The sequence below is a fragment of the Paroedura picta genome, chromosome 6 (assembly GCF_049243985.1).
Source record: "Paroedura picta isolate Pp20150507F chromosome 6, Ppicta_v3.0, whole genome shotgun sequence".
In the NCBI taxonomy this organism is placed as follows: domain Eukaryota; kingdom Metazoa; phylum Chordata; class Lepidosauria; order Squamata; family Gekkonidae; genus Paroedura; species Paroedura picta.
The window spans coordinates 26,736,976-26,763,797 of NC_135374.1; the positions used below are offsets into that span (position 1 = coordinate 26,736,976).

The following is a 26,822-nucleotide window of genomic DNA, read 5'->3' on the forward strand; positions in this document are numbered from 1 at the left end:
TCATACACCACTACCTATAACTACAATGTAGCTTTTTCAACTTAGCTTGTTTAAATAAAAAATAAGTGGTTGAGATCAATGGAAATGTGGATTGACACATTAAGAGGCCCCCCCCTACTGTTTCAAGTAGGAAGAATTAAATGGATAATGACACCAGTTTCTAACCAGATACAGAAAATACATAGCCCTCATAATTGTGCTAAAGTGTAAACTTTGCTTTGAAAAGAAGGGAAATATTGGGGAATTTTATGATAATGAGCTGTGCATCCTACTACTACTAAGTTTGGGGAAAATATTCTTTTTCTTAATGCATTAACAGTTTTGTATTCAGATGGACAAACAATGATTTCCAGAGATCATTTAAGTAACTGAAGGCTGATAAAATTACGGGAAGTGACTATATGTGATCAGAATGGCTTTCATCTGCATTTTGTTAGACCAAGCATTGATTTCACTTTTCAGCTGTGAACAGCAAGAGGCCAGCTGTGGCCAAAGGAGGGAACAAGCAGTGAACTAAGGTCACAGTAAAGATGGAGCTGTCAGAAAATGCAACACTTTATTAGAACTTCGTAAACAAAAAATCAATGTTAGAATCATTTGAAAACTTTATGCAGTCAAGTCTAGCACACTATCAAAAATAGTAGATTGAAGTTAAGGCATAATCAAGTCTTTGAACTATATTAGGTAAACAGAATTACAAGATGAAAACGAGCAAGGCAAGTCAAATATAATATGAAAGCAGATCTTTTCTTAGTATTCATACATTTTACTTAGTACATTTTTATTACTGTTTTTAGATGTGCTAAAAGAAATTTATAAGGGCATACTGAAAAGCAAATTCCCATTCTGAAAACTTTCCCAACTAGTTTAACTGAAAACAGTCAGGGAAATTATTATTTAATTATCAAAACTGTTCACAGCTGTCTAGGACTTTTCTACAAGCATTTAAAAAAAATATTTTAAGCCATTATTCATATTTCATCATTGCCTCCATTAATCTAGGATCAATAATGTGATCAAATTTCAACTGAAATACTTGATATTTAAATACGGCATTTGACGAGGTGCACGAATATCTTCTCTGTTACATCATTTGGTAGAATTTCAGATAGTGTGATTATAATACCATCAAATGAATGGCAGCCAAAATATCATATTCCAACACAATAGCAACAGAATGAGAGATCAACACAGTTCGTTTTCCCCAAATGCCAGTTCTAACATTTATAGATGCTCTCACATTGCATGTCTTTTGGAAGCTCATTACAGAGACCTTAGCTACTGTGGATAAGTCTTCTCAGATGTCCTGCGAGACTTAAACAACTTCCACTTTTTGAGGTCCCTAGCTGTACTAAAATTTTAGAAATAAAACCATAATAAGGCCTCAAATACACCAGAACACGTTGTGAAACTTAATGAATACCAAACAGGTACCTATATTTGACACACACATCTCTTTTGTGTTGCAGATTCTAACTTTAAATCACAGTTTAGGATGTTTTGAGACTGTGGGCCTGCCAGTTTGTTTTTAGGTTCATGTGTAAATATGTAAACATACAGTTCCACTTGCAGAATAACTTATGAATAAATGGCCTTATCCTATCCATGGTTCCTCTATATATTTGTGAAACAGCCTTGGGGGTGGAATGTTTCCAGCTGTCCAAGGAGGCTGCACCCTGATTGGCCCTGCCCCTACCCTGATTGGCCCTGCCCCTGCAGAGCCCTGCCAGACTGAACACGAGCCCTCATTCCCTCCTATCACTCCTGCTATGAGGGAGGCAGAGAGAGAAACAGATAGCTGCCCCAAGCTGCTGACAGAGACACAGAGAGCTACCCCTGCTGTGACGGAGGGAGAGAAAGACAGACAGAGTTGCCCCAGACCGCACACCAACCCTCCTTCCCTCCTACAAACCAGCCCTAATTACTTGCTATGCCATTGGCTGCGAGACACACCGAGACACACAAGAGGGAGAGAGAAACAGCGAGAGATCTGCACCTCCCGGTGTCCCCTGGGCCCTAGCGCCCATTGCATTCCTGCTTGCAACGAGCTTTCTTGCTAGTGCCAAGAATAAGACCCGGAACAGAGTTTATAAGAATTATTCTTTGGGATTTTAAGAGATGTCACACATCTTTAGATATAAGATCCCAGAAGATTTATGAAAGTCATATATTGGCCTATGTAAGAGCTTCTACCACACCATTGCACTCATTTCTCATGCTAGCAAAGTTGTGCTCAAAATCCTACAAGCTAGGCTCCAGCAATATGTGGACTGAGAACTTCCAGAAGTACAGGCAGGATTTCGAAGAGATCAAATTGCCAACATACGCTGGATCATGGAGAAAGCTAGGGAGTTCCAGAAGAACATCTACTTCTGCTTCATTGACTATGCTAAAGCCTTTGATTGTGTGGAGCACAACAAATTGTGGCAAGTTCTTAAAGAGGTGGGAATACCAGAGCATCTTATTTGTCTCTTGAGAAACCTATATGCAGGTCAAGAAACAACAGTGAGAACCGGGCATGGAATCACTGATTGGTTCAAAATTGAGAAAGGAGTTCGGCAAGGCTGTATACTGTCACCTTGCCTATTTAACTTGTATGCAGAGCACATCATGAGAAAGGCGGGGTTAGATGAGTCACAAATTGGGATCAAGATTACAGGGAGAAATATCAACAACCTCAGATATGCAGATGATACCACTCTAATGGCAGAAAGCGAAGAGGAACTAAAGAGCCTGTTGATGCAGGTGAAGGAAGAGAGTGCAAAAGTTGGCTTGAAACTCAACATCAAGAAAACGAAGATCATGGCATCCGGCCCTCTGAATTCCTGGGAGATAGATGGGAAAGAAATGGAGGTAGTAACAGATTTTATTTTCCTGGGCTCCAAGATCACTGCAGATGGGGACTGCAGCAAAGAAATTAAAAGACGCTTACTCCTGGGGAGAAAAGCTATGGCAAATCTAGACAGCATCTTAAAAAGCAGAGACATCACCCTGCCAACAAAAGTGTGTCTAGTCAAGGCTATGGTCTTCCCAGTTGCAATGTATGGCTGTGAAAGTTGGACCATAAGGAAGGCCGAGCGTCAAAGAATTGAAGCTTTTGAACTCTGGTGCTGGAGAAGACTATTCCGATTCCCTTGGACTGCAAGGCGAACAAACCGGTCAGTCCTAGAGGAGATCAGCCCTGCCTGCTCCTTAGAAGGCCAGATCCTGAAGATGAAACTCAAATACTTTGGCCACCTCATGAGAAGGAAGGACTCCCTGGAGAAGAGCCTAATGCTGGGAGCGATTGAGGGCAAAAGAAGAAGAGGACAACAGAGAATGAGGTGGCTGGATGGAGTCACTGAAGCAGTAGGTGCAAATTTAAATGGACTCTGGGGAATGGTAGAGGATAGGAAGGCCTGAAGGATCATTGTCCATGGGGTCGCGATGGGTCGGACAACAACAAGAGCTTCTGCATAAACTTGCCCACACCTATGAATTTCTTAAATTTTCAGTTCATTGACATCTACTTTCCCTTTTGGGCAATGCTATGGTTATAAAGCTGTGGTAATCTTCTTAAAATAAATTTAGGTAAAAAAGGAATGACATGTATTGTATAGGATTCTGCCCTGACAGAAAAAGCCTTTTCCTTAGCTAAGTAAGATGGTAGGAAACACACCACTCCTGGGTTTCTACTAACTGAGGTTTTTCTTGATTTCTGCCTGCAAAAATCCAGTGTTGTTCAATAGCACTGCCCCTTTAATCTTCTGCATACAGAGAAGGAAGCTCAAGAAAAGAAAACTTACTGCTTGGGGTGCTTTCTAAGGACATTTTTTCTGTCCGTCTTCCCTTTCTACTCATTCCTCCCTGTTAGCTATGACTCACTAAGCAGGAATGTGCTTCAGAGACTTCAGACTCTCCTGAGAGGAAGCTTAAAAGGCAGATAAGGGCTGTAAAATTTTACTTTGTTTTGGAGTTGAATAGTTGATGAAACAACTAGCTAAATAATAGAGAGGGAGACTGATATTAGCCAAGAGCAAGGAGGTAGATGCTTGACTTCTTCTGGGTTTCTTCTATTCCACTTTAATACAGATGACTAATATCAAGTAAGCTGTGTACATAGTGAGACTTTTCCAGCAGTCCCAAGAAAGCACTGGAGCTCAATATGGCATTGAAAGAAGGCAAGCAGCTAACTAACAGATTTATTAATGAACAAACTTTGTTGTTTATTACATCTGTTGGAGCACATTAATTTATAGTGTCTCCATAAATTGGAGTGAATGGCACTTTAAACACAAGCACACATACTAGCCAGGATTGGTGCAACCATTGTTATGATGGTTGAATGAACTCATCTCCTTCAATCCATACCTGCTTGGCTGAATGATTATTTTCCAGAAAACATATATGGAAACATGGCTGTAGGAATCAGAAGGTCCAAAGTGAAGGGAAGGTAGACAAGTTTAAGAGATGGAGAATTCTTAGATAAGGAAGATGAAGGGAACCATGTAGGTAAATAAATATGATGGAAAACTGAAAAGGAATTCCAGCTGTTCAGTTTGTGATGGGACAAACTATTAGTATGAAAGGAAGAATATTGTAAACAAAATGGTTATATCAGCATTTCAGAAGTAAATTAGGAAAAAGTAAAGTTCATAAATTCTACAGTTTATCAGAAGTAATAGTGCTAATATAAGAGGAGTTATTTTCTTTGGAAACTTAGGCTGTATTTCTGGTTGTGGTTGCAAGAGAAAGGCAGATATTTTGGAAAAGAAAATATTGGGCTTTAAAATCTCTTATCAGTACTGTTGATTCAATAAAATAAAATGTGAATAATGTGAATCCTCACTTGGACCCATTATGCATGGGCCAGAACACCTGTGCTGGCGGCAGCAGGGCTTCGGGAAAAATCCCCAATAACACTTGCCGCCGCCGCCAGTGCAGGCATGTCCCGGCCCAGAGCTATGGAAGGCCCGTGTTAAGCAAACGTGGGAACTTCCACAGCTTCCTGGTTACACTGGGGCAGGCTGGTGCTGTGCATAATTGACAGTGCCGGGTCTTTCAGCCTGCCAGGCCCTAACCTATGGTGTCCCTGTAGGGGACACCGCATGCCCCTGTGGGCTCCGCTGAGCTGGCAGGGGTGGCCCCCCTGCCCCGCAGACTGTGTGGAGAGGACCTGTCCACCTCTTGTTGTGGTTGTCTGATTAATTCCAAGTTGATTATCTAGTGCTGAGTCACTATTATATTTTAATTTGGTTGCTATGAAAAAGTAGACATGGGATTTTATCTGATTGTATCAAGGAATTTATTGAAAAAAACTATATCAATGATCTCAATAAAGGACACTGTAAAATTGCAGTGTTAACTATTGTCATTTATACAATGAAAATAATTTGTTGACTTCCAGTGGACTTTTTTTTAGGATCAGTTAATCAAACCCACACCATAGTTCATCATTGATGCAAACTATCTTGATCCTTAACATCATCATTTCATTGTACATCTGTTTGTAATATTCTTGTGTCCAGTGTGTCCTAACCACAGTTTAAGAGGAGATTTATCTGTCTAGAGAGATTTCTGTGTTTTGGTCTTTTTCAAATGGCAAAGTTCAGTGCTTCTCTTTAGAACAGTGGAAGTTTGGGCAGTCCTGCCTCTAAATTTCCTTAATATTTATAAGCCAATTAATGTCATTTTTAGTAGTTAGATTCCCCTAAACTGTAAACTCTTAAAATTCCTTCACAGTGGCACACAGTTTACAAGCCCCTAAGTTATCAAAATAGCATCACACCATATATTATTAAATGTTATTACTAAGTTGTTTGGTTTTTAATTACTGAAATATAGTTCTATTTCTCAATATATTAACTATTGGAAAACTTAGGTTCAAATCATTAGTCGGCCATGAAGCTCACTAACATTAGGCTAGTTAATTTCTTGTTCCCTAAACAATCTCACATTGTTGTGTGTCAGTATTGGGGCTTTAAAAAAAACTATCAAAAATATACCAGCCAGGCTTCTTTTGGGAACTGGAGACAAGGGACTGAAAAATTCCTGTTTCCAGGCAAAGTTCAGAGTAAGGATTCTTATATGTTAGTCCCTAAATCCTTTGTGACTATCCATCTGCCAGTTGAAATCTGACTCAAAAGTCCTGGTTCTTATGCCTCCACTTGCGGAGATGAGAGAAAGGGCTTCTTCAGTGGCATTATCTCACTGTCTTCCTTGAGGTTTTCCTGGTGCCTGCTCTTCTGTAGGCATTAGACCAAAACATTTATTTTTACCCAGACTTTTAACTATGCGGTTTATTAAAAATAAAAATTATTTACGCAGGGTTTTTGGAATAGAGGAATAGCTTTTACTTTTACAAATCATTTGTTTCACAGCTTCTAGGTCTTAATTACAAACTTTCTTTCAGATGGTATGAATTCTGTTTAACCAAGACGTTTTTTTCATTGTGCTTATCCCAAAGCATTTTAGTTTTACTTTGATCTTGGAGAGTTCCACTGAACCACCCTCTGGCTTTTGAAAGTGGGCACTTTGAGCATGTACCACAACTTTCTCCATTTCTTAGATGACTTGGGAGAGGGAGAACTTTTGGAAATACTTCCCTGATTTCCCCTCCCCAACTAAGCAGGTTCCACCTTCTATTCCTTAGAAGGTTTCACCTCACACTTTGGCTTAGTTTGGGAGAAAGCACCTATCTGCCCAAATTCTGTCTTCCAAATGACAGTCCCAGTTGACCAGACATTATTTGGATTAGCTCTATCAATTATCCTAGTATTCTCACGAATTTCTCCTCAGTAGCTAGAGCAAATTTGGCAGAAAACTTGTGATGGAGGCACAAAAACATCTTTTAAGATGCTTATGAATGTTTATGAGATTGTAACAAAGGCTGCAAAGGGAGATTACTTTGCAGCCTCCATCACCTCTGCTGACTTGGCCCTGCTCAATTATTTAGAACTGTTTGATCTTTGACCTTGTTTACACAATAATCCTAAATTTCACAATTGGATATCAGCTGTGAGTCCTTGTGAGCTTTTTTTGAGGAAAAAATATTGTTGCTCCATCATGATCTATCCACTTATTATGATGCAGCTAGGGAACTGGAGGCCCCTTAGCCATCTCAGAAGTCCAATTTTGGACTGCTTCTATCCACTTTCCTTGGCTAATGTGAACAGGAATCTAGCAGCTGTTCTGCCTACCGCATATCCCCTTGACCTATGTCACTCATGGCTGGTGAAAACCAATGCTGAGAAGATCCAGGTCCCTCCCTAGATGATTATCAGTATGTCCCTAACTTTAGGGACTTCCCCAGAGAGACTAAAAGAGGCTGTGGTTAGGCCACTTTTGGGACAAAAATCAAATCTAGATTCCTCCGACCCTGCCAACTTTCACCCAGTTTGGGATTTGTTATTTCAGGGGAAGGTGGTTGAGCACCTGCAGAGTTCCCTGGAGCTCTTGATCCATTCCAGTTCAGCTTCCAGCCTAGTCATGGGGTGGTGAAAGGTGTCATCACACACAATCTCTGGAGACAGTTGGATCTAGGTGGGTCAGCTCCGTTGCTTTTGTTAGATCTAACAGCAGTGTTTGACACTGTCAGTTATGAGCTGCTTGACCAATGCCTAGCTGACATAGCAATATGAGGTACAGTGCTTAAACTGCTGTAATCTTTTCTCCAAGTTCAAAGACAGAGGCTGGCACTAAGGGAGAGTAGTCCATATATCATTTTTTCATCTACGGCAGGCAAGACTACTAGTGCCCTACCTATCCCTGGAGAACCTAGCCATAGTGATCCATGATCCTCATTTTTGGCTGGATCAGCAAGCTTCCCCCATACTTCTGAGGCCCTGGGTGGGTGGTTGATGAATGTTTGAAGGTGAGTTTTTTCTTCGCTGCCAGTTTACAGTGGGTTTTAAAGTTGGAATTTCATTGTTCTGTTGTGGGGTTTGTATTGTTGTAACCCACCACAAGACAGCTTGCTGATAATGGTGAGTAGGAAATCCAATAAATAAATAATAAATCCAAGACCAAAGTGTCCTCCAGAAATTGCTGCAGCTGTCCTGCCACCAACCACTCAATTTTCATACCCACATATGCCAATTGGGATACCAGGCAATAATTAGCTGGATCAAATGAGTCCAGAGACTGTTGTTTTAAGAAGAGTTGGGGGGTTTAATATCCCACTGTTTACTGCTCAAAGGGGTCTCAAAGTGGCTTACAATTACTTTCCCTTCCTCTCCCTTCATCAGATGTCCTGTGAGGTAGGTGAGGCTGAGACAGTTCTGAGAGGAACTGTCATTGACCTTAGATCTCCCACCTGGCTACATGTGGAGGACTTGGGAAGCAAACCTGGTTCTCCAGATTGGAGGTCACCACTCGTAACTACTACATGGACCATCACCTCCTTCAGTCCCTTTGGGAAAGTCATACACATGAAATGCTGCAAATATTCCCATTTATACTGTGAATTACTAGGTTCAGAATATAAGTTTCTTCCAAAGTGATATTTCTGCTTGTTCTGCATCAGTGAATAAATATAAAACTTGTGGAGAGTTAAGAATGTGATTTAAAAAAAAATTCTTTACCAATAATTCAGTCTTGTTCTTCGTGTAAATATACATAAAGAAAGTTATTAGAATTATTCAGAAGTATTAGATGCTTGGGAAATCATCGCACTGAGATTATTCAGATAGATATGCACACAAATGAATATCTGTTTCAACTTGTGAGGAGGAGTTGTACCAAAAGAAGCCATCACATTTTAAAATGTTCAGAAAATAATTAATGGCATAATATCACAGCATATCATTAAAGCCAAGAAAATGGACAGAATCAAAAGCTTACATGAATGCATTTTGCACTGATAAGAATGAATAAGTTTTCTTAAGGAATATTAAACCCTCATGCTTCAATGCCTCAAGACAACTGCTAACTGATGAAGGTTAAGTGCAGTCTATCCCTGGTGTGACATATATATTCCATAAATGTCAACTACAAAGTTTTTTTGCACCTTCCTGGAAAACATCTGGGTCCTGCATGCTTTTAGACTTACCTGATATCTTACCTGCTTTTGAATGTAGTTCTTTGCCATATACTTTATCTAAGCACAGTTTTAGTTTTTTTAAAGCAAGTCTGAGAAAAATACAAGTACAAGCCCTCTAAGTATTTGAAAGTTTGTCACTTGGAGGAGGGCAGGATGCTGTTTCCGTTGGCTGCAAAGGATGCGCAGTAATGTGTTTAAACTACAACGATATAGGCTAGATATCAGGAAAAAAGTTTTCACAGTCAGAGTAGTTCAGCAGTGGAATAGGCTGCCTAAGGAGGTGGTGAGCTCCCCCTCACTGGCAGTCTTCAAGCAAAGGTTGGATGCACACTTTTCTTGGATGCTTTAGGATGCTTAGGGCTGATCCTGCGTTGAGCAGGGGGTTGGACTAGATGGCCTGTATGGCCCCTTCCAACTCTGTGATTCTGTGAAATCTAATTTATTTTCACAAGGAAAAAAAAACAGATAGGCATTTTCCAAGAGAGGCTGCTCAGTTCTCCATTTTCATTTCAGCACCTCTTCACTTTCTGCCAGCAACAGGTTGTCTGATCTGATTGTTCACAGGCTACTATGTGAATGTAATGAGCAATGAAGGACCAGGACAGGTTTCACATTACTAATTTGGTTTTCTTTCAAAGGAAGCTATTACGATTTATAGATTTTTTTTTATCTCAAGGGTTTTTTAAATCAAATTGTGATGAGAGTGATTTCCTTCTTTAAAATTTCCTTTATCATATTTTAAGATTGAAGGGACCTTCTTGGGAGGATATAATTTTTCATTGGCTAATGCTTTACTTGTACTGGCAGTGACAGTATTATGCTGACCTCTGCTAAGGAGCACATATATATACATAGGCAGCAGCCATGTCATTATACAATTTTATTTTAGAAGAATTTAATTCACACCATTTTCCACATCAGACTGGGGATAGTGACATGATCTAAGTGTAGACTTTAATACAGCAGGAGGAGGCATTGGGCTATTGCATAACATTTAATGTGAACTGATATCTATGTTCATAAATGCCTATGCTTCTGCAGTTTATCTACTGTGAAAAGAAAGTGAACAGATTCTGTGATCAGGATTACTTGCATATATACCTTTACTTGCATGGTTTCTAATTTGCACAAGTTAGACATTGTAGCCTGCTTCATTTAGTACCTATGAATATCACCATATGTGAAATACCCCACCAAAAAAAAAACCCTTTTCTTTTCTCAAAGTTGTATGATATAAAACTGGTAAAAGTTAAAGTGACAACAAGCCTCCATAAGGGTATAAGGGCAAGGCTAAGCTAAATTTAACTGGCAGGAAGGACAAGCTGCTAAATAAAAGTTTCTCTTTTGAATGCCTTTTGAGGCAGTATTCAGTAGTCATTTTATACTATACTATTTCCCATCCCAAGCCCTATTAAGCATTTTATTTATTTACTAGCAGTAAAGTCCATTGTACAAAAAATACAGTGGGCTTTGGGCCACCCTCACTCCCTTTCATTCCCTTCACAGACGGCTAAGGTACGGGGAGAATATTGAAAGGGACCGTGGGCCACATAACAGCAGATCATTACAGCTGTAACACAGGTGTTGTTGTTGTTAGTTGCGAAGTCATGTCCCACCCATCGCAACCCCATGGACAATGATCCTCCAGGCCTTCCTGTCCTCTACCATTCCCTGGAGTCCATTTAAGTTTGCACCGACTGTTTCTGTGACTCCATCCAGCCACCTCATTCTCTGAAGTCCCCTTCTTCTTTTGGCCTCAATTGCTCCCAGCATTAAGATCTTCTCCACGGAGTCCTTCCTTCTCATGAAGTGGCCAGAGTAGTTGAGTTTCATGTAACACAGGTATGGAGCATTAAAAGGGAGGGGGCCCCACATTACAGCTGATCATGACAGACCTATGGCTGTCATGATCAGCTGTAATGGGGCAGCATGCTCCCTTTAAATACCCCCACACTTTTGCAAGCAAAGCTTTGCCTACAAAGGTGGGGGGGATATGTGTCTTGAATGTTACAGAGCCTCCAGGCATGGATTGATCTCTGTCTAGAGGCTTTGGAACATTCCACACATGTGGAATAATAAAATGCTGCAAAATGTACCCATCCTTTTTGCTCTCATAAAGGTCACCAAGGCAGCTGACAAATTAAAAGTATATACATAATAAAATCATATCTTAAAAACCATTGAAACCAATAAAACACGTTTTTAAAACAATTAAAATAAAAACTAAAATAAGCATACAGAACCATGAAAAACAACATAAAATGTTGGACTGGAAGAGGGATCATTGAGTCAATGCCCAATGAAACAAAGCAGAATTTGCCCACTGGTTGAAAATAGCAAAAGAGTAGAGTCTCCCTGGATCTTATAGAATTCTAGTGCTGTGACTGATAAGTCCCTCTCTTAGGTTGCCCATATAATCTTTGAAGGTAAGGGCATTTGATGGGGGCTTTGGAAGATGACCACAGTAATTGGGTAGGTTCATAAGTGAGTAAGCACTCTTTCAAGTGGGTAGATCCCAAATCATGTAGATCTTTAAAGGTCAACATCAGCACCTTGAATAGTGCCTGGAAATGGAGCTAGTGTAGATGGGCCAAGACTTAAGTGATAAGGTTTTTATGACCCACTCCAGTCAATATCCTGGTTGCATCATTCTGTGCCTATTTAAGTTTCTGACCACTTTTCAAGGGTGGTTCTATTTAGTTAGTTTATTAGATTTTTAGGCCGCCCTCCCAGGAAGCACATAGCAGTAATTTAATCTAGATATAACTAGGATATGCATTCCAGTGGTCAGATCTTTTCTGCCCAGGAAAGGCTGCATCTAGCTAACCAGCTGAAGTTGGTAAATGGCACTACAGCTGCCATCTGCTTATCCAGCAGCAAGCCAGGGTCCAAGAATGCTCCCAGACTATCGACCTCTCCCTTCAAGGGGAGTATAGCCTAGGGAAGCCAGGCACCTCAGGAAGTAACTGGAGGGAGAAATGAATGCACACAATGCACATTTTTATTACTTCTGGTAAAAAACTGAGAGTGAGCATGAAGTAGCATAAGCATATTGGGCCCTGCCGCCTGATTCCTCCAGGGAATTGCCAGCTGTGGTCTGACAACCATCCAGAACAGGTGACACCTTAAATCCTGGCACAGTTTTACTCCAAAAATGCATCCAGGCAGTGGTTCAGAATGTACAGAAGAAGAGGGGTGGGGGGGGGGCTTTGAAGAGCTTATTTGTTTCATTATGCCCAATCTTAGACAAAGCTGTGAAGAATTAGGCAGATATTTAGTAGAGCAATAGAAACTGCTGCTATCCAGCTGCATGCTGTTGTATACTGGGAGACCAATATACTAAATAAATCCCTGTTTGTAAGGATCTTCTGTACTGTGTTACATATTTGTTACTCCAAAGACAAGCAACACTGGCATATATGATCCTTTGTTCCAAGCTCTCACACACATGGTTCCTGTGGTGTTTGGAAGCTCAGATTTCATAGGTTTGCAGAAACTTTAAACTAGGGCATATACCAACAATTTTTCTCCTTTCTCCACCTCAGAGTTTCCCAGAAAGAGAAGGCAATTGGCTAGGGACTCTATTGTTCTAAAAAAAGTGAAGATAAACACTAGCAGGCTACTTTCAGTCCCCAAAAGAAACAAGTCTTATTGAAGTTAAAAGGAAGTTTATGCTTAACAGAAAAATCTAAATGACAGAAATTGGAGACTGGGGGGTAGGGAATCACTAGAGCAGCCTTAGCAAATTAAGGAACATTCATATGTAGGAGCAAGTCTAAGTTGGAAAATTTCTGGAGATTTGAGGGTTGTGCGTAGGGAAGAGTTTGGGGAGGGAGCTCGGTGGGTATGTAGCGTAATGTCCTATGATGTCCAGGTCAAAGTTCAAACCCTCCAAATCCTCTTTCTCTGAGGTCCCTTAATTCTACTACAGTTCAGATGTTAGTATAGTGGCTTCTAATCTGGAGAGCCAGGTTTGAGTCCCCACTCCTCTACATGCAACCAGCTGGGTGACCATGGGCCAATCACAGTCCTGTTAGAGCTGTCCTCACAGGGCCGTTCTGTCAGAGCTCTCTTAGGTTCACCTACCTCACAGGGTGTCTGCTGTGGAGAGAAGGGAAGACAATTGTAACCTGCTTTGAGACTCCTTTGCGCAGTGAAAAGTGAGATATAAAAACCAACTCTCCTTCTGTTTACATTTCCTGACTTTTATTACTTCTGCCTTTGTGTCCCAATTTAAGGAGAAAGGAGACTTGTTGTACATGGGGAAGATTAAGCATTTCTCCCACATACCATTCACCTCCTGCAAATAATCTTCCCTTGACAGCCCATGTTCCCATTATCTCACCAAACACAGATTTGGAACTATAGTTTTGCCAAATAACATCTTGTTTTGCCTGGAAGAAGAGAATGAACTAAATGCCTAGGTGGATAATTCCTTATCCAGTGCTTGGGAAGTCAATACAGTACATCTCCAATGCATCAGTCATCTTCCCTCCCTTTTTCATGTTTTTCTCTAGATTGTAATTTCTGAAGGTTTAGCAGTGCCAGGAAGTGTTGCAGTGTTGGTCACGCCCCACAAAATCAGCAAGTGTGTTATGTACCATACTATAATTTAGAAAGTGTTTTTCTCCTTGGAACACGACATACTGGGGTGGGGTTACAAAACACAGTCTTTTCCAGATTATCATAATAATATAGTTGATAAAGTTATTAGTAGTGGTGGTGGTAGTGTTGTATTGTTAGCACTCGATAAACTCACATTTAGTAACAAAATTCAATGTAATGTCAAAAGAATGCATGCATTTGCATTTTCAGTAGGGTATGGATTAACAATGACTTCTGAATCATTCTGTGAAACTTTAATATTGGTTCTGAATGCAGAAAAGGCAATGTAACATGAAGATGACCATGGTTGTTAATGGCTTGTTTTAGCTAGGAGCTATAAAATCATCCAAGGGCCCTGTTGGTGTTGGAATAATAATTTACCTAGACAATTACCACATGGTGGAATTTCTTGCAGCCCTAATTCAGTGTTATTAATAATGAATAAAATTGCAATTTTCTCAGGTTGCTGGGGGCGATGGGGAATTATTTCAATGAATATTTCAGCACATTATTTTAATCATAGTTCCACAAAATTCAAGTGGGCAATATTTTATACTTTTAAGTTTAGTCTGCTAAGGGACCATAGTCATTAGATTGCAAACTATTTGCTCTTAGGTCCGTTCTATAATTTACAATCCTTTTTAAAACACTGTAAAAGAAAGCAAGCTGTGTCATTAATACTTGTAATTTGATGCTGCGATTGTTAATGGGCTCTTTCTGATTAATGTTTAGTGGTAAAGAGAGCATTTTGTGACAGGGAGGCTGAATCTTTAAATGCTTGACTGCAACTAAGGAAGTATTAGAACGACACACATTTTTATAATATAAATGTTTGTTCTGTTTTCCTTAGAATAACTCATACAAACAAATGTCTTATAGAATCCTCTGTAAGGAAATATACAAGCTGCATCCAGATATAACAATGAGCCGTGAGCTGACATCACAAGAATAAGGCTTAAATTGCTTGAGCTTGTGTACCCTTCCCTCAACCTTCATGTATAATTCAGAAATGGACGATTTCCATATTCCCAACAAACAATGTCTTGTAAATTTGTCAGCATTGGACAAAATTGTAAATTATGACGGTGGGAAAGTAGAAGTTTTCAGTTTCATATGAGTGGAGAAAGTAGGAGCCTCCAAGCTTGAGGACTTTCTGTAATGATGAACCATGGTTTGTGATGGTTCTGAACATAGCCAATGACGCCATGTGCCTGTATGACAGACACTAATCTTTGTGGGATTTTTTCCCCCCTTAGCCAACTACATGACTTCTGGCGCTTAGATTATTGGGAAGATGATCTGCGCCGACGGAGGCGGTTTGTTCGCAATGCTTTTGGCTCCACCCACTCAGATGCCTTGCTCAAAGCTGCTGTGGAATACGGTCAGTACTTATGAATGCTCACTATCCAAGGGTGTGTGTGTGTTGGTATTATGCTGCTGGGAATAATCCCATCCCCCCCCCCTCTTGTATGTTGTATGATTTCTTGGCCTTGCATCGTAGCCATAAATAGCTGGGCACAGATCTTGCAATTATAGGTTAGAGATTTGAAACTTCTCCAGAGCTACTGATCACTGAAAAGAAGTTGGCATCATATAAAAGCAAGGGTTGTGGACACTGTATTCAAATAAAGGATAGATTGTAAGTACAGTGGCAATCAGCTATGAAAGAGGTTGTGCTGGATAGCCAGTTTGGTGTAGTGGTTAGGAGTGTGGATTTCTAATCTGGCAAGCTGGGTTCGAGTCTGCGCTCCCCCACATGCAGCCAGCTGGGTGACCTTGGGCTCACCACGGCACTGATAAAACTGTTCTGACTGAGCAGGGATATCAGGGCTCTCTCCGCCTCAGCCACTTCACAGGGTGTCCGTTGTGGGGAGAAGAAAGGGAAGGCGACTGTAAGCCGCTTCGAGACTCCTTTGGGTAGAGAAAAGCAGCATATAAGAACCAACTCTTGTTGTTGCTGCAGCATGCCAAAGAGAATTTTCTGTGGTTACTATAAAAGGAGTTAAGCAATATATCAGTAATGGGGAGTCAATGAGAATTTTCAGGACTGTGGATAGGTTATTCTGGAAGAAATGGAATAGAATGAACAGACAACATAAGTCCATAGGCAGTGAGGTTTATTTCTGTTTGCATGTGTATATTTGGAGCAATTTCATTGGTGATGAAAAGTCTGATAGCTGGGAAGTAGAGCTGAGTTTATTCTGTATCTACCAGTTAAATATTCCTAATAGATATGATAGTAAATGGCATTGATGTGGGCTGTAAGATCCCCCCCCCTCTACAGTGTAGTATTTTCCCCCACCTGTGTTTTGAAGCAACACTCCAGGAGATTAGTGGTTCTTTGCAGATTTTTTTCAGAATCCTTTGTTGCAACTAACTTTGTTTACTTCACTAGATGTCTTTAGGTAGAACCTGTGAATACCAGTGAAGCGCCGATACTGTTTCATTATTAATGAAATATACCTTTTATGATGCTATTTGTCTACAGTGTTCAAAGTGAGTGCTCTCTTTACAAAATGGCAGCATCAGGCAAGTTCTTTTTCCTAGGAGCTTATATTCAGCCTCAGGGCAAGAGCAGAACTGGTAGGGATGATGGGGAAGGCAAAGTTATGGTTTGCCCTAAAACAGAGAAGGGAAATTGTGGAACTAAAAAAATAATTGAAAATGTAAGATGGCAGTCTTCTAGCATAAGGAAACTTTTATGATTTGCTGAATTATTGTATTTAAATACAAAGGAAAAGTGCAATGGATGCATGTGAGGAGAAATGGAGGCAGTGTTATTAGTTATATTTGAAATCATAGAAAAATGAAGTTTATCATTTTATAGTACACGAGCATTTGGTATTAAAATTAATAACAACATTCTGAAGGAATTTAAAACAGCTTGCGCTGAGATTAAATTTGACCTTGATGTAAATTTTGAGGTGAATTTTACCTTGATGTACTTTTTTCAAGGCTTGTGCTTATGGATTTTAATATTAAAACTTTTTCATTGACCCTGCTCTATAAGAAAATATCTTTAACACCAATGTTATTTTTATGCCTCTTGGTGATACTAATGAGTTGAATAATTTATGAGGTTGTCATGTAAAAAGGATTTGGTGCAGTTTGATGTATTTTCGGCTTCTGGTGCTGGAATGTGATTAATAAAGAGCTAGAGGCACAACACCCACCCACCCACCCCCCGCCGCCAATAGGTCTTACTTTTCATTAGAGATTTTTCATCAGGGTTGTTTTGATTTTTTAAAATATCTGACTAGCAAAATAACAAAATTATTCTTAATTTTAAGAATGAAAATTACTTGGGAGCAGTCAGGTGACTTTTGTTTGAAATGATCTTCCAGTCATAGTCAGTGATTCATTGATCTGAAATATCTTCTAAGTGAAAAATGGCGGAGAGAGTGACAGGCTGCAAAAGCTTTGAAAATCTTATCTCCTGTTTTAGTATCATAAATACTACTCTGCATATCCATATAATAGTGGGAAATGCCTTAGCAGTTTTTGTTATCTGCTTTGACTGTCAGTTATCATTTAGGGTGTCTGCGCATAAACATTTTAGCGGAGGAATGTTTAGTCAAAGCCTAAGTCAGCAAGCTCCTCTGTGTCTGCGATCAAAGACATCAGCTTAAATAGGTCTGATCAGGCATTGCAGACGAGGGCAGGCAGCTTCAGCCGAGCAAAAAACACAGAGCAAAGATGACAAAATTAATCAGTCATTTCTTTGGCAATAAATAATAAGATATGCTGAGGTCTGCAGATGAGAGAATTCCTTGGTTCCTTGGAGATGTGCCTGCTTAACACCTGATTTATCTAAGCTTGTGCAGCCATCAAGCTATGACCTTGATGCAGGGAAGAGCACTCTGTACTAATCTAGACTTAAAAATCAGTATTGATAGTGAATATGTGTATACAGTCATCAAGGGACTGGAAAGTCTTGGAGATTGGGAATATGTCTGTGGCCTGTTTCCAAGGAGAAGTATCAGGCGCTAGCTAATGATTTGAAGTACAAAAGTCATTGTGAAGGTTATTCAGATGACTTGATGACCTGAAGGCTAAAACAAAAAGTAGTTTGATTGCTCTGTTTTGTTTTGTTTTTAAAGGCATCAAATGTATACAACAAATATCTGACCTGTTTCATCACTGGTGGGTTTATTTCATTACAGAAGTCATTATTTTTATGCATAATATAGCATATACAAAATACTCTCCAGAGAGTAGATCTGTACATTTTAACAGTTGAATTTTGTTAGTTTTTTAAATGGCAAAAATACAGCAAGTTTAAAGTAACCCTGATCCATAAAGGGAGCTGTTTGTGTAGGTTACTGCAGGGGTAGTCAACCTGTGGTCCTCCAGATGTCCATGGACTACAAACGCTGGCAGGGGCTCATGGGAATTGTAGTCCATGGACATCTGGAGGACCACGGGTTGACTACCCCTGGGTTACTGTATGGAGTTCCATAAGGCTGAGCTGGAGTTACAAGTGGCTGCATATATCAGGGCTTGTGCTTCAGCAAAAAACTCTAGTTCAAGGCATTTTATAGGAGGGAGGCAGCTACAACAGATTTCTCTGTGGCTTGTACAGGCATACTATAATGATCTTGGTGGTCACAATGAAATATGTGTGCATAGACAGTATGGGGTTGAGGTTAGAGTGTCAGACTAAGACTAGGGAGACAAATGTGTGACCTTGGGCCACACTATCTGACAGGATTGTTGTGAGGAGATAATGTTAGCTGCCCTGAGCTTCTTGGAGGAAGGGCAGGGAGAAATAAATAAATGACTCTGGCCAGTTATAATATTGTGCTATTTATTTATGTTTAAATTTATTAACTGCCGCTCATAGCCATGTTGGCTCAAGGCAGTTTACAATAAAACCCCAAAACAGTATAAAAATAACTACATTATTGGCAGCACAATCCCATCTCTTCCCTCCCAACCCACCAGTCCAGTCCCAGTTTGCTTCACCTACTGGCCTCAGGAGTGGCTATCTGCTCAGATGGAAGGGCATCCAAAGGGCTTCTAAAGGAAGGACCCAGATCTTGCAGGCCCTGCAGAACTGTGGTAGCTCCGTTAGGGCCTCAGATCTTATCGGAGCTCATTCTACCAGGTCAGAGCCAGGACTGTAAAGGCCCTGGTCCTGATGAAGGCCCGGCATGCTTCCCGGGGGCCAGCAGAGCAGAGCAAAGAGGGGAATACTCTTGTACCCGACAACTTAAACTTCAGAGTGGCTCACACATAGAGTTTTCCAGAACATCTACTACAACAAGGAGAGTCAAACAGGAACAGACAATTTAATGTGACCAAGATACCTTGTTGGTGTACAAAGTCTGAACTTTGAAGCATAGGAAGGAGTATGTTGTTTTGTTAAATGGATTTGGGGAGAGATAATAATGACCAGCTTCAAGCTTAATCTTTGTTCATTTGGCCAGCAAATTTAGTGCCTCGGTTGTTAGCCCTAAATCTATACCACCTAATGGACAATACCAGATTATGACATGATAATTTTATTTGTTTGAGAGCCAGTGTGGTGTAGTGCTTAAAAGTGTTGGGGGACCTAGGTTTGAATCTGTATTCATACCATGGAAGTTCACACTCTCAGACTAGCATATCTCTTAGGGGTGTTGTGAGCACCAAATAGAAAAGAGATGAATATGGTAAACCACTTTGGGTCCCTGTTGAGGGGAAAAGTGGAGTACAAAAGAATTGAATAAGTAATAAACAAATGTTTTTATTGATTTAATCCATTTGACATGATTTGTTTCTACTATTTTTATTTTGTAAACTTCCTTGAGCAGGCTCCTAGAGAGGCAGCCCAATTTTTTTCTAAACAAATACAAATAAATGATGAGGCTTTAAGTTCTATTAATTTCAGAGATCCTTAAAGGGGTCCTATATGATAAAAAATAATATATGGTGAGCAATGACTGCCAACTTAAGATGGAGGTCACTTTTTTATCTAGTGGTCTCTCATAGTGTATGGCCCTAATCTGTAGGGCATTTCCGCACCTTGTTAAAAATAACGTTAAGCCAGCTGAGTGGCATAACGCTACCTATAATTGTGCCTCCCAGACGCTCCTCACCTTTTTTGCTGTCTCACTCTTATCTGCCGCCATTTTATGCTTCTCCCTTTCCACAAGTGTTCTGTAAATGGCAGAACAGAGCAACACAATTTATACACGACTCTCTTCCACCTCTCAATCAAACCAGGCAGCCAATCCCCTTTTTTGTGCTTTAAAGCAGTGGTCCCCAACCTGCGGGCCGTGGCCCGGCGCCGGGCCGCAAAGGCCATGGCACCGGGCCGCGGCTCCCTCTCCCCGCCCCGCCCCCGCAGTAAAAAACTTCCCAGGCCGCAAGCTTGCGGCCCGGGAAGCTTCTTACTGCGGGAGGCGGGGAGAGGGAATCAGGGCCGGGCCGCGCCCGTGCGGGCCACGCCCGCTCGGCCCGATCCGCGGGCGCGGCCCGTGGGCGCGGCCCGATCCGCGGGCGCGGCTCGCGGGCGCGGCTCGGGTGCGGCCCGATCCGCGGGCGCGGCGTGGGCGCGGCCCGCGGGCGCGGCCCGATCCGCGGGCGTGACCCGCGCGGGCGCGGTCCGCGGGGGCGCGGCCCGATGCCCTGCCGGTCCCCAGCCTCGGAAAGGTTGGGGACCACTGCTTTAAAGGGACCACAATGCCCGCTGATTTTTTAAATCTATACTTCTCCGTTGAAATGCCTATATACCTAATCATAGATGCAAAGTGCTTCTTTATTGCCACTGCTTATGGAATCATGAGTCTTGCTTCTGATTGTGGGGGAGCTTAGAGAGGCATGCTTTGTGCTACAACTTTGGTGAAAAAAATGTTTTGCCTTTGCCTGCACAATTGAATGCCTATTCATTGCTTCAGGCAGTTCACTTAAAACAAAAAACAAAAAACCTCCCATCCCCAGGAGAAGGGAGAGGGAGGTTGGTGTGAGAGCAGGACATTGGAATCGGAGATAGTACTTCTTCGCCTCCATACATTTTTTTTTGCTGGTGGCCTGCTGGTTGTTCTCCGGGACATAGTGCTACATATGTTGGCGAATCCACGTTTTGGGATTCACCAACTAGTGCTTTAAAATGGAGCATGTAGCCAGCTTTTTACTGCTCAGATGCTGCATGTTGGCGATGTCATGTGGAGGGGCCAGAATATAACGACAATGAAAGGTAAGCGTCTCACAAGCAGGTTGGGCTGCTTGTGAGCAGTTTGGGCTTGTTTACTGGGTTACTTTCTACTCATAGTGTACATTAACCCCAACATATATACTTGTTGGCACTGCATCACTAAATCCCCCCCATTGTGTCAATGAAGATTGAACATAGTTACTCATATATAAATAAACCTTTACCATTTGGTGTTTGTATCTTTGTGATAATATTAATGACCACTGAACCGTGGATCTGCAGCAGTTTGTACATGTGTATTTCCAGGAACCCCAAAAGTTTACTAACAAAGGAAATGTCTAAGGCCTAATGAGGTTGCATCATAAAGTTTCTAAAATGTAATGTAATTATGAAAATGCCAGTATTTAGGAGAAGAAGAGTTGGTTCTTTCATGCTGCTTTTCTCTACCAGAAGGAGTCAGAAAGTGGCTTACAATTGCCTTCCGTTTCCTCTCCCCACAACAGACACCATGTGAGGTAGAACAGCATTATCAGTGCTGTGGCAAGCCCATGGTCCCCAGTTGGCTGCAAGTGGGAGAGCATGGAATCAAACGCAGCTTGCCAGATTAGAAGTCTGCGCTCCTAATCAATCTTTTGCAGAAACGCCATTAGATGTTTCCCTTGCTATTAACCTTTTTTAGTCCCTGGACTTTTATTTGGGTTAAGTTTTCTCCTCCTTTCTGTTCTGGGTGGGCATGTGTATTTTCATACATCCTCATGACAATAATAGTTTTTCACCCTAACATTCTCATGTAATTACCTGACCCAACTATCCTGGCAGGAAATTTATTTCACCGGCTTGGTAGGCACAAAGGTTGTTCTAAGCCAGAAAGAAATGAAACTCTTCCACCACAACTATTGCACCGCTGCAAAGCTGTTTGGCATGTTTCTTGAGTCAGATGGCTGTGAAGCAAGGCGGTCTAAGACTCTACTCACAAGTGATTGCAGCTGTCAAAAACTGCATGAGCTGTCAAACACATTCTCCTCTAAGTTCCTTAGAAATGATATGTTCTTTAGAAATAATCTTTAATAATAATATGTTCACTTTTATTCATTGCATTGCTCAAAAGGATTCTCAGTATGAACAGAAAATCTGTTCTGTGATTTAGATTTCTTTTTGGTGCTCACACCTTTACATTCTTGTAATTTGGAATTGAAAAAAAATCAGAATGCTTACACAATAAAATTTAGATGTTTTAAAAAAAGAATATTTGAGTAATACATACCTAAGCATTTCCATCTGTACTTATGGTATTACGTGGTTGCTAGCTAGTTAATAATGCTTTTTAGTCCAAAGAAATAATTAGTTTCAAGTTCCATTTTTATATTACAATGTAGCACATGTGCAAAGGAAAAGATTACAAAGATCATGTTTTGTTCATTTAACATTCTTTGTTTATTTTAACATCTATGTAAGCACAAGATGACAATATATTTTGGAAAGTTTGAGGGAGTGACATCTGCTTCTTGAACAGAGATTATGTAGATACTGAATTAGATATTACAATGAAGAGCTCCTTAAAAATGTGTATGCAGTGGTAAAGAGCTTCCAGATGTCATCGAATAATTCTTGCCTGTTCTTCCGTATAAATGTGATGATCTCAGAGGAAGCAATGTAAGACAGGCATGTAAACTATTCTGCTTTACTTAAACAGCATTATCTCTCCTGTTTTCTTTTTTTGTTGTTGCATTTAATCCAATTATTGACTAAATTTTCATTTTAAACCTAAATATATGCTGTCAGAAATAATTTAAAACCACTGATGCATGAACATCTTTTTGTATGATAAATGCTCATGTGTTATTTCCTTTGCTGTGCTTGAAGTTTGTACTCTTTGCTTGAAGTTTGTACTCTTTGTGAGGATATTTAAAATTTGAGGCTGAATGGATGAAATTGAAACTGAATCCACATTAGAGATAAATAACATTGCTGGGATATTCTTGTGCCTTGGTTGGGTTAAATATTCTGGGTAGATCTAGCCATCCTTTAAGGAGCCTTCCTCCAACTTGTGAAAAGTAGAATATAAAAATCAACTTCTACAAGCACCTAGAGAAATAACTTTCTAGAAAATCTCCAAGCCTTCACATCTTTACATGGACTATTGAAGAAGAATTGGTTCTTATATGCCACTTTCCTCTACCTGAAAGAGTGGCTTACATTTGTCTTCCCTTTCCTCTCTCCACAACAGATACCCTGTGAGATAAAAGAAGAGTTTGTTCTTCTGTGCCACTTTTCTCTACCAGGAGTTTCAAAGCGGCTTACATTTACCTTCCCTTTCCTCTCCTCGCAACAGACACCCGGTGAGGTAGGTGAGGCTGAGAGTGCCCTGATATTATTGCTCGGTCAGAATAGCTTTATCAGTGCTGTGGTGAGTCCAAGGTCACCCAGCTGGTTGCATGTGGGGGAGTGTGGAATCAAGCCCAGATTAGAAGTCCACACTCGTAATCACTACGCCAAGCTGGCTCTCTATTCTCTTATGGCTGTTCTCACAGAGCAATTCTGTTAGACCCCTCACGTGCCTCACAGGGTGTCTGTTATGGGGAGAGAAAGTGAAAGGAATTTGTAAGCCAGATTGAGAATCTTTTGGTAGTGAAAAGTGGGATATAAACCCCATCTTTTCTTGTTCTCTTCTTTCATTTAGTTAATTTTTATTTGCAAACATGATATTTTTTCATGTTTAGAGGAATATTGTTATGGAAAAATATACTTGTTATACTAATATTTCATTTAAAATCATAGAGTTGGAAGGGATCTCCAGGGTCACCTAGTCCAACTCCCTGCACAATGCAGGAACTCACAACTACTTGTCCACCCTCAGTGACCCCAGTTTCATGCCCAAGTGATCCCCCACTACCACCAAAGTTCTTCAGAATTCAGCCTGGCCTGAGGGAAATCCATCTACCATCCCACAGTGGTGATCAGCAATTCCCTGCATATGCAAGGAAGGGCCACAAGAGACAAACATTGGCACATCCCTTCCTGCACAATCACTCATAATCTGCCTAAGTTCATAAAAGAAGCATTTTTGTCAGATGATTATCCAGCCTCTGCTTAAAAACTTCCAAAGAAGGAGAACCCACCACCACCTGAGGAAGCCTGTTCCACTGAGGAACCATTCTAACTGTCAGGAACTTCTTCTGGATGTTTAGCCGAAAATTCTTTTGAATTAATTTCAACTCATTGGTTTTGGTCTGACCCTCTGTGGCAACAGAAAATAACTCTGCTCCATCTTCTGTATGACAATCCTTCAAATATTTGAAGATGGTTATCATATCACCTCTTAGTCGTCTTCTCTCCAGGCTAAACAGACAAAGCTCCCTCAACCTTTCTTCATATGATTTCCTCAAATATATTGTTTTATACAAGGTAATACAAGGTAACCAAGAAAGCAACATTTTGTATGATTTCTCTTTAGCAAAGTAAGCAAATTGAAATGGAACAAGAAGTGTTTAAAGAACAAAAGTTAGAGCCAAAGGGGAGAAGCCAATTAAGAGGAGAAAGGAGGTATACCAAAGGGAAAAGAAGGTCTGGTTATTAGGGGGTTTTTTTGCCCCGGGGCCCATAAAAACCTGTTACCAAGCCTGGATTCTACATTGCATTTTGATGAACAGGTTGCTGTGGTCTCTAAACTAGCTTTCTGTCAATGACACCCACTCAGCCTCACCCACCTCACAGGGTGTCTGTTGTGGGGAGAAGAATGGGAAGGCGACTGTAAGCCGCTTTGAGCCTCCTTCGGGTAGGGAAAAGCGGCATATAAGAACCAACTCTTCTTCTTCTTCTTCTTCTTCTTCCGGGAGTTGTCATCACACAGCTAGCACTGGGCTGTTCTTAAAATAAACTTGAAGCTTCAAGTTGCAAAATGCTGCAGCCTATTTTCTCTGGGAAAGCTGAAGGACATGTGAGCTTTGCTTTAAGAACTGCATTGCCAAGAAGGATGTTCCAAGGTCCAATTCAAAGTGTTTGGTTTAACCTAGACTTCCAGTGCCTTGGTGTCAGAAGGAGAGGGATGATCCTGTAGATCTTATACCCCTTCCTTTACCTGCTGGATCTGGGACAGCATTTTTACAGTCATTCTGGGAGCAGTGATCACTGCTGTAGCCCAATTCATGAGGAATGTGAGTGACAGTTCCATGACAGACCCATCCACTCCATCCTGTGATATACTGCATACTATACAGATGGAAGGGATATAGCCTCTGCTATGGACATTGGGGATCTCCATACGCCATATCCATTCCTGATTGCTACTAGGGCTACCTGAATTAAGCTTGAAAGCTGCAGCCTACTTTCTATGGGGAAACTGAAGCACATGCAGGCTTTGCTTCAACAACTGCATTGCCTACAAAGATGTTCCAAGACCCAATTCCCTCTGGTACCCTTTTCCAGTCCTTTGAATGAAGCTGCAGAGGAGGGTCTCAGGAGGCTGTATTTAGAAAAAAAACTTATATTTGGCATAGCTGTCTGCAATCAGGCTCATTGCCAAACTCTGATATTTTTTCATTTATCATCAAGAACTCTTATGGGAGAATCTTGGTTTAACTTTTACGTGTACTCTTAAAGCAAGTGTCATCATAGTCTAGTTCAGAATCATTTTAATACCCCATTTAAAAGATGATTATATTATTTTGCACTTGTGTCATGCATAGTCATATTTCAAAATCTGTTACCCGATGGGTTTTCTTAAATCTGTAATGCTTTCTTGCCTACTGAACTATTTAATATCTGACTTCTTTCACTGTTAAATTTAACACATTTGTATTTATTCTAAAAAAGATAAAGTATGGTTTCTGTATGAACAATTATTTAGAAATTAGTATTTCAATCGCGAGAAGTCCTATGAAAATCAAATTGTGAAAACACATTGCATGGCTCTGGAAGTCCCTATACTCTATTAGCAAAGCTGTCAATATAAAAAGTGCATTCTATTTCCACCTCTTGCTCTAATAACCTTTTCTGTGTTACTCACAGGCAGTTCACATAATCAGAGTATATTGTCAGCTTACTGGAGTTGGGGAAGCATGAAATGAAAATCACGTTAATATTGATCCAATTCTCTTTCTTGCAAGTGTCCTTGTGTCCTTTTCTACTGAACAGGAGCTATTAGTTTTATTTAAGGAAATAATTCAGTTAAACCTATTATTTGGAAATTGTATCCAAACATAATTGTTATGAATATAAGTTTTACTGTTTGCCATTATTTTCTCATTTCCAGTATTTTGTAAGAAAAGGACATAAAATCAGAAGTGATTGCTAAAAGGGATCGCCACCTTGTTTACTAGGCTGTGCTATTCAATACATGTCTGCAACATAAGACATGATGTTAACTAATGAAAGATACATACAATATGGGTCAAATTATCTGAATGCCCTACTCATGAGATTTTCATTGACAAATGTAACCCACAAGGTCAGATGTCATCGCTCTGTTTGACCATTACAGTACTGAATTTTAAGTACCTCTGCAAATGAAGGTAATAATTTATTCTAGTTAAGAGATTTATTTATGGCAACTATAATACGACATCTTCCTTAGTATGAGAATAAGCTCTAGATTATATTTAAAATAAGTGAATTCAAATAGTTATAGTATTTTTAAAGCAATCAGTATTGTTGTTCAGTTTTGGTTATGCAGCATCCCTTCTAATTAAATATAATGAAGATATAAATACTATTTCTTTTCTATATACGTTCCTCCTTGTTTAGGACTATTTTTCAAATTTCTAAAGATGCAGCATTCCAGTGAGGGGAAGTATTTATTGATCTACAGAATAATGAATGCTGTGTGAGGCTGAACATTTGCAGAGATCATGATTTTTAAGATTTTAGTCAGGGAATAAAACTTGAAGAACTCTTCTTGAATATATTCAAAATTAAACTGAAAAAGCTGTGCATTTTCATTAAAATGTATGTTATGTTTTATTGAAGTTGCCGCTCAAAGTAAATCTTAGTCAATTGCTCATATGAATTTAAGTATTACTTCATTAAATTTGAATAGATTCACATATTCAATTTTAAATAGTA

General features: G+C 40.2%; 1 protein-coding gene across 12 annotated transcripts in view; it reads left to right on the forward strand.

Annotated features, from left to right (window-relative positions):
- Positions 1 to 26,822, forward strand: part of NBEA (neurobeachin) — a 438,607-nt gene that overhangs the window by 201,831 nt on the left and 209,954 nt on the right. For all 12 annotated transcript variants that reach the window (XM_077341872.1, XM_077341873.1, XM_077341876.1 and 9 more), the window contains one exon: positions 14,881 to 15,005. In XM_077341872.1, the coding sequence (XP_077197987.1) occupies positions 14,881 to 15,005 (125 nt within the window). The remainder of the gene's footprint in view (positions 1 to 14,880; positions 15,006 to 26,822) is intronic.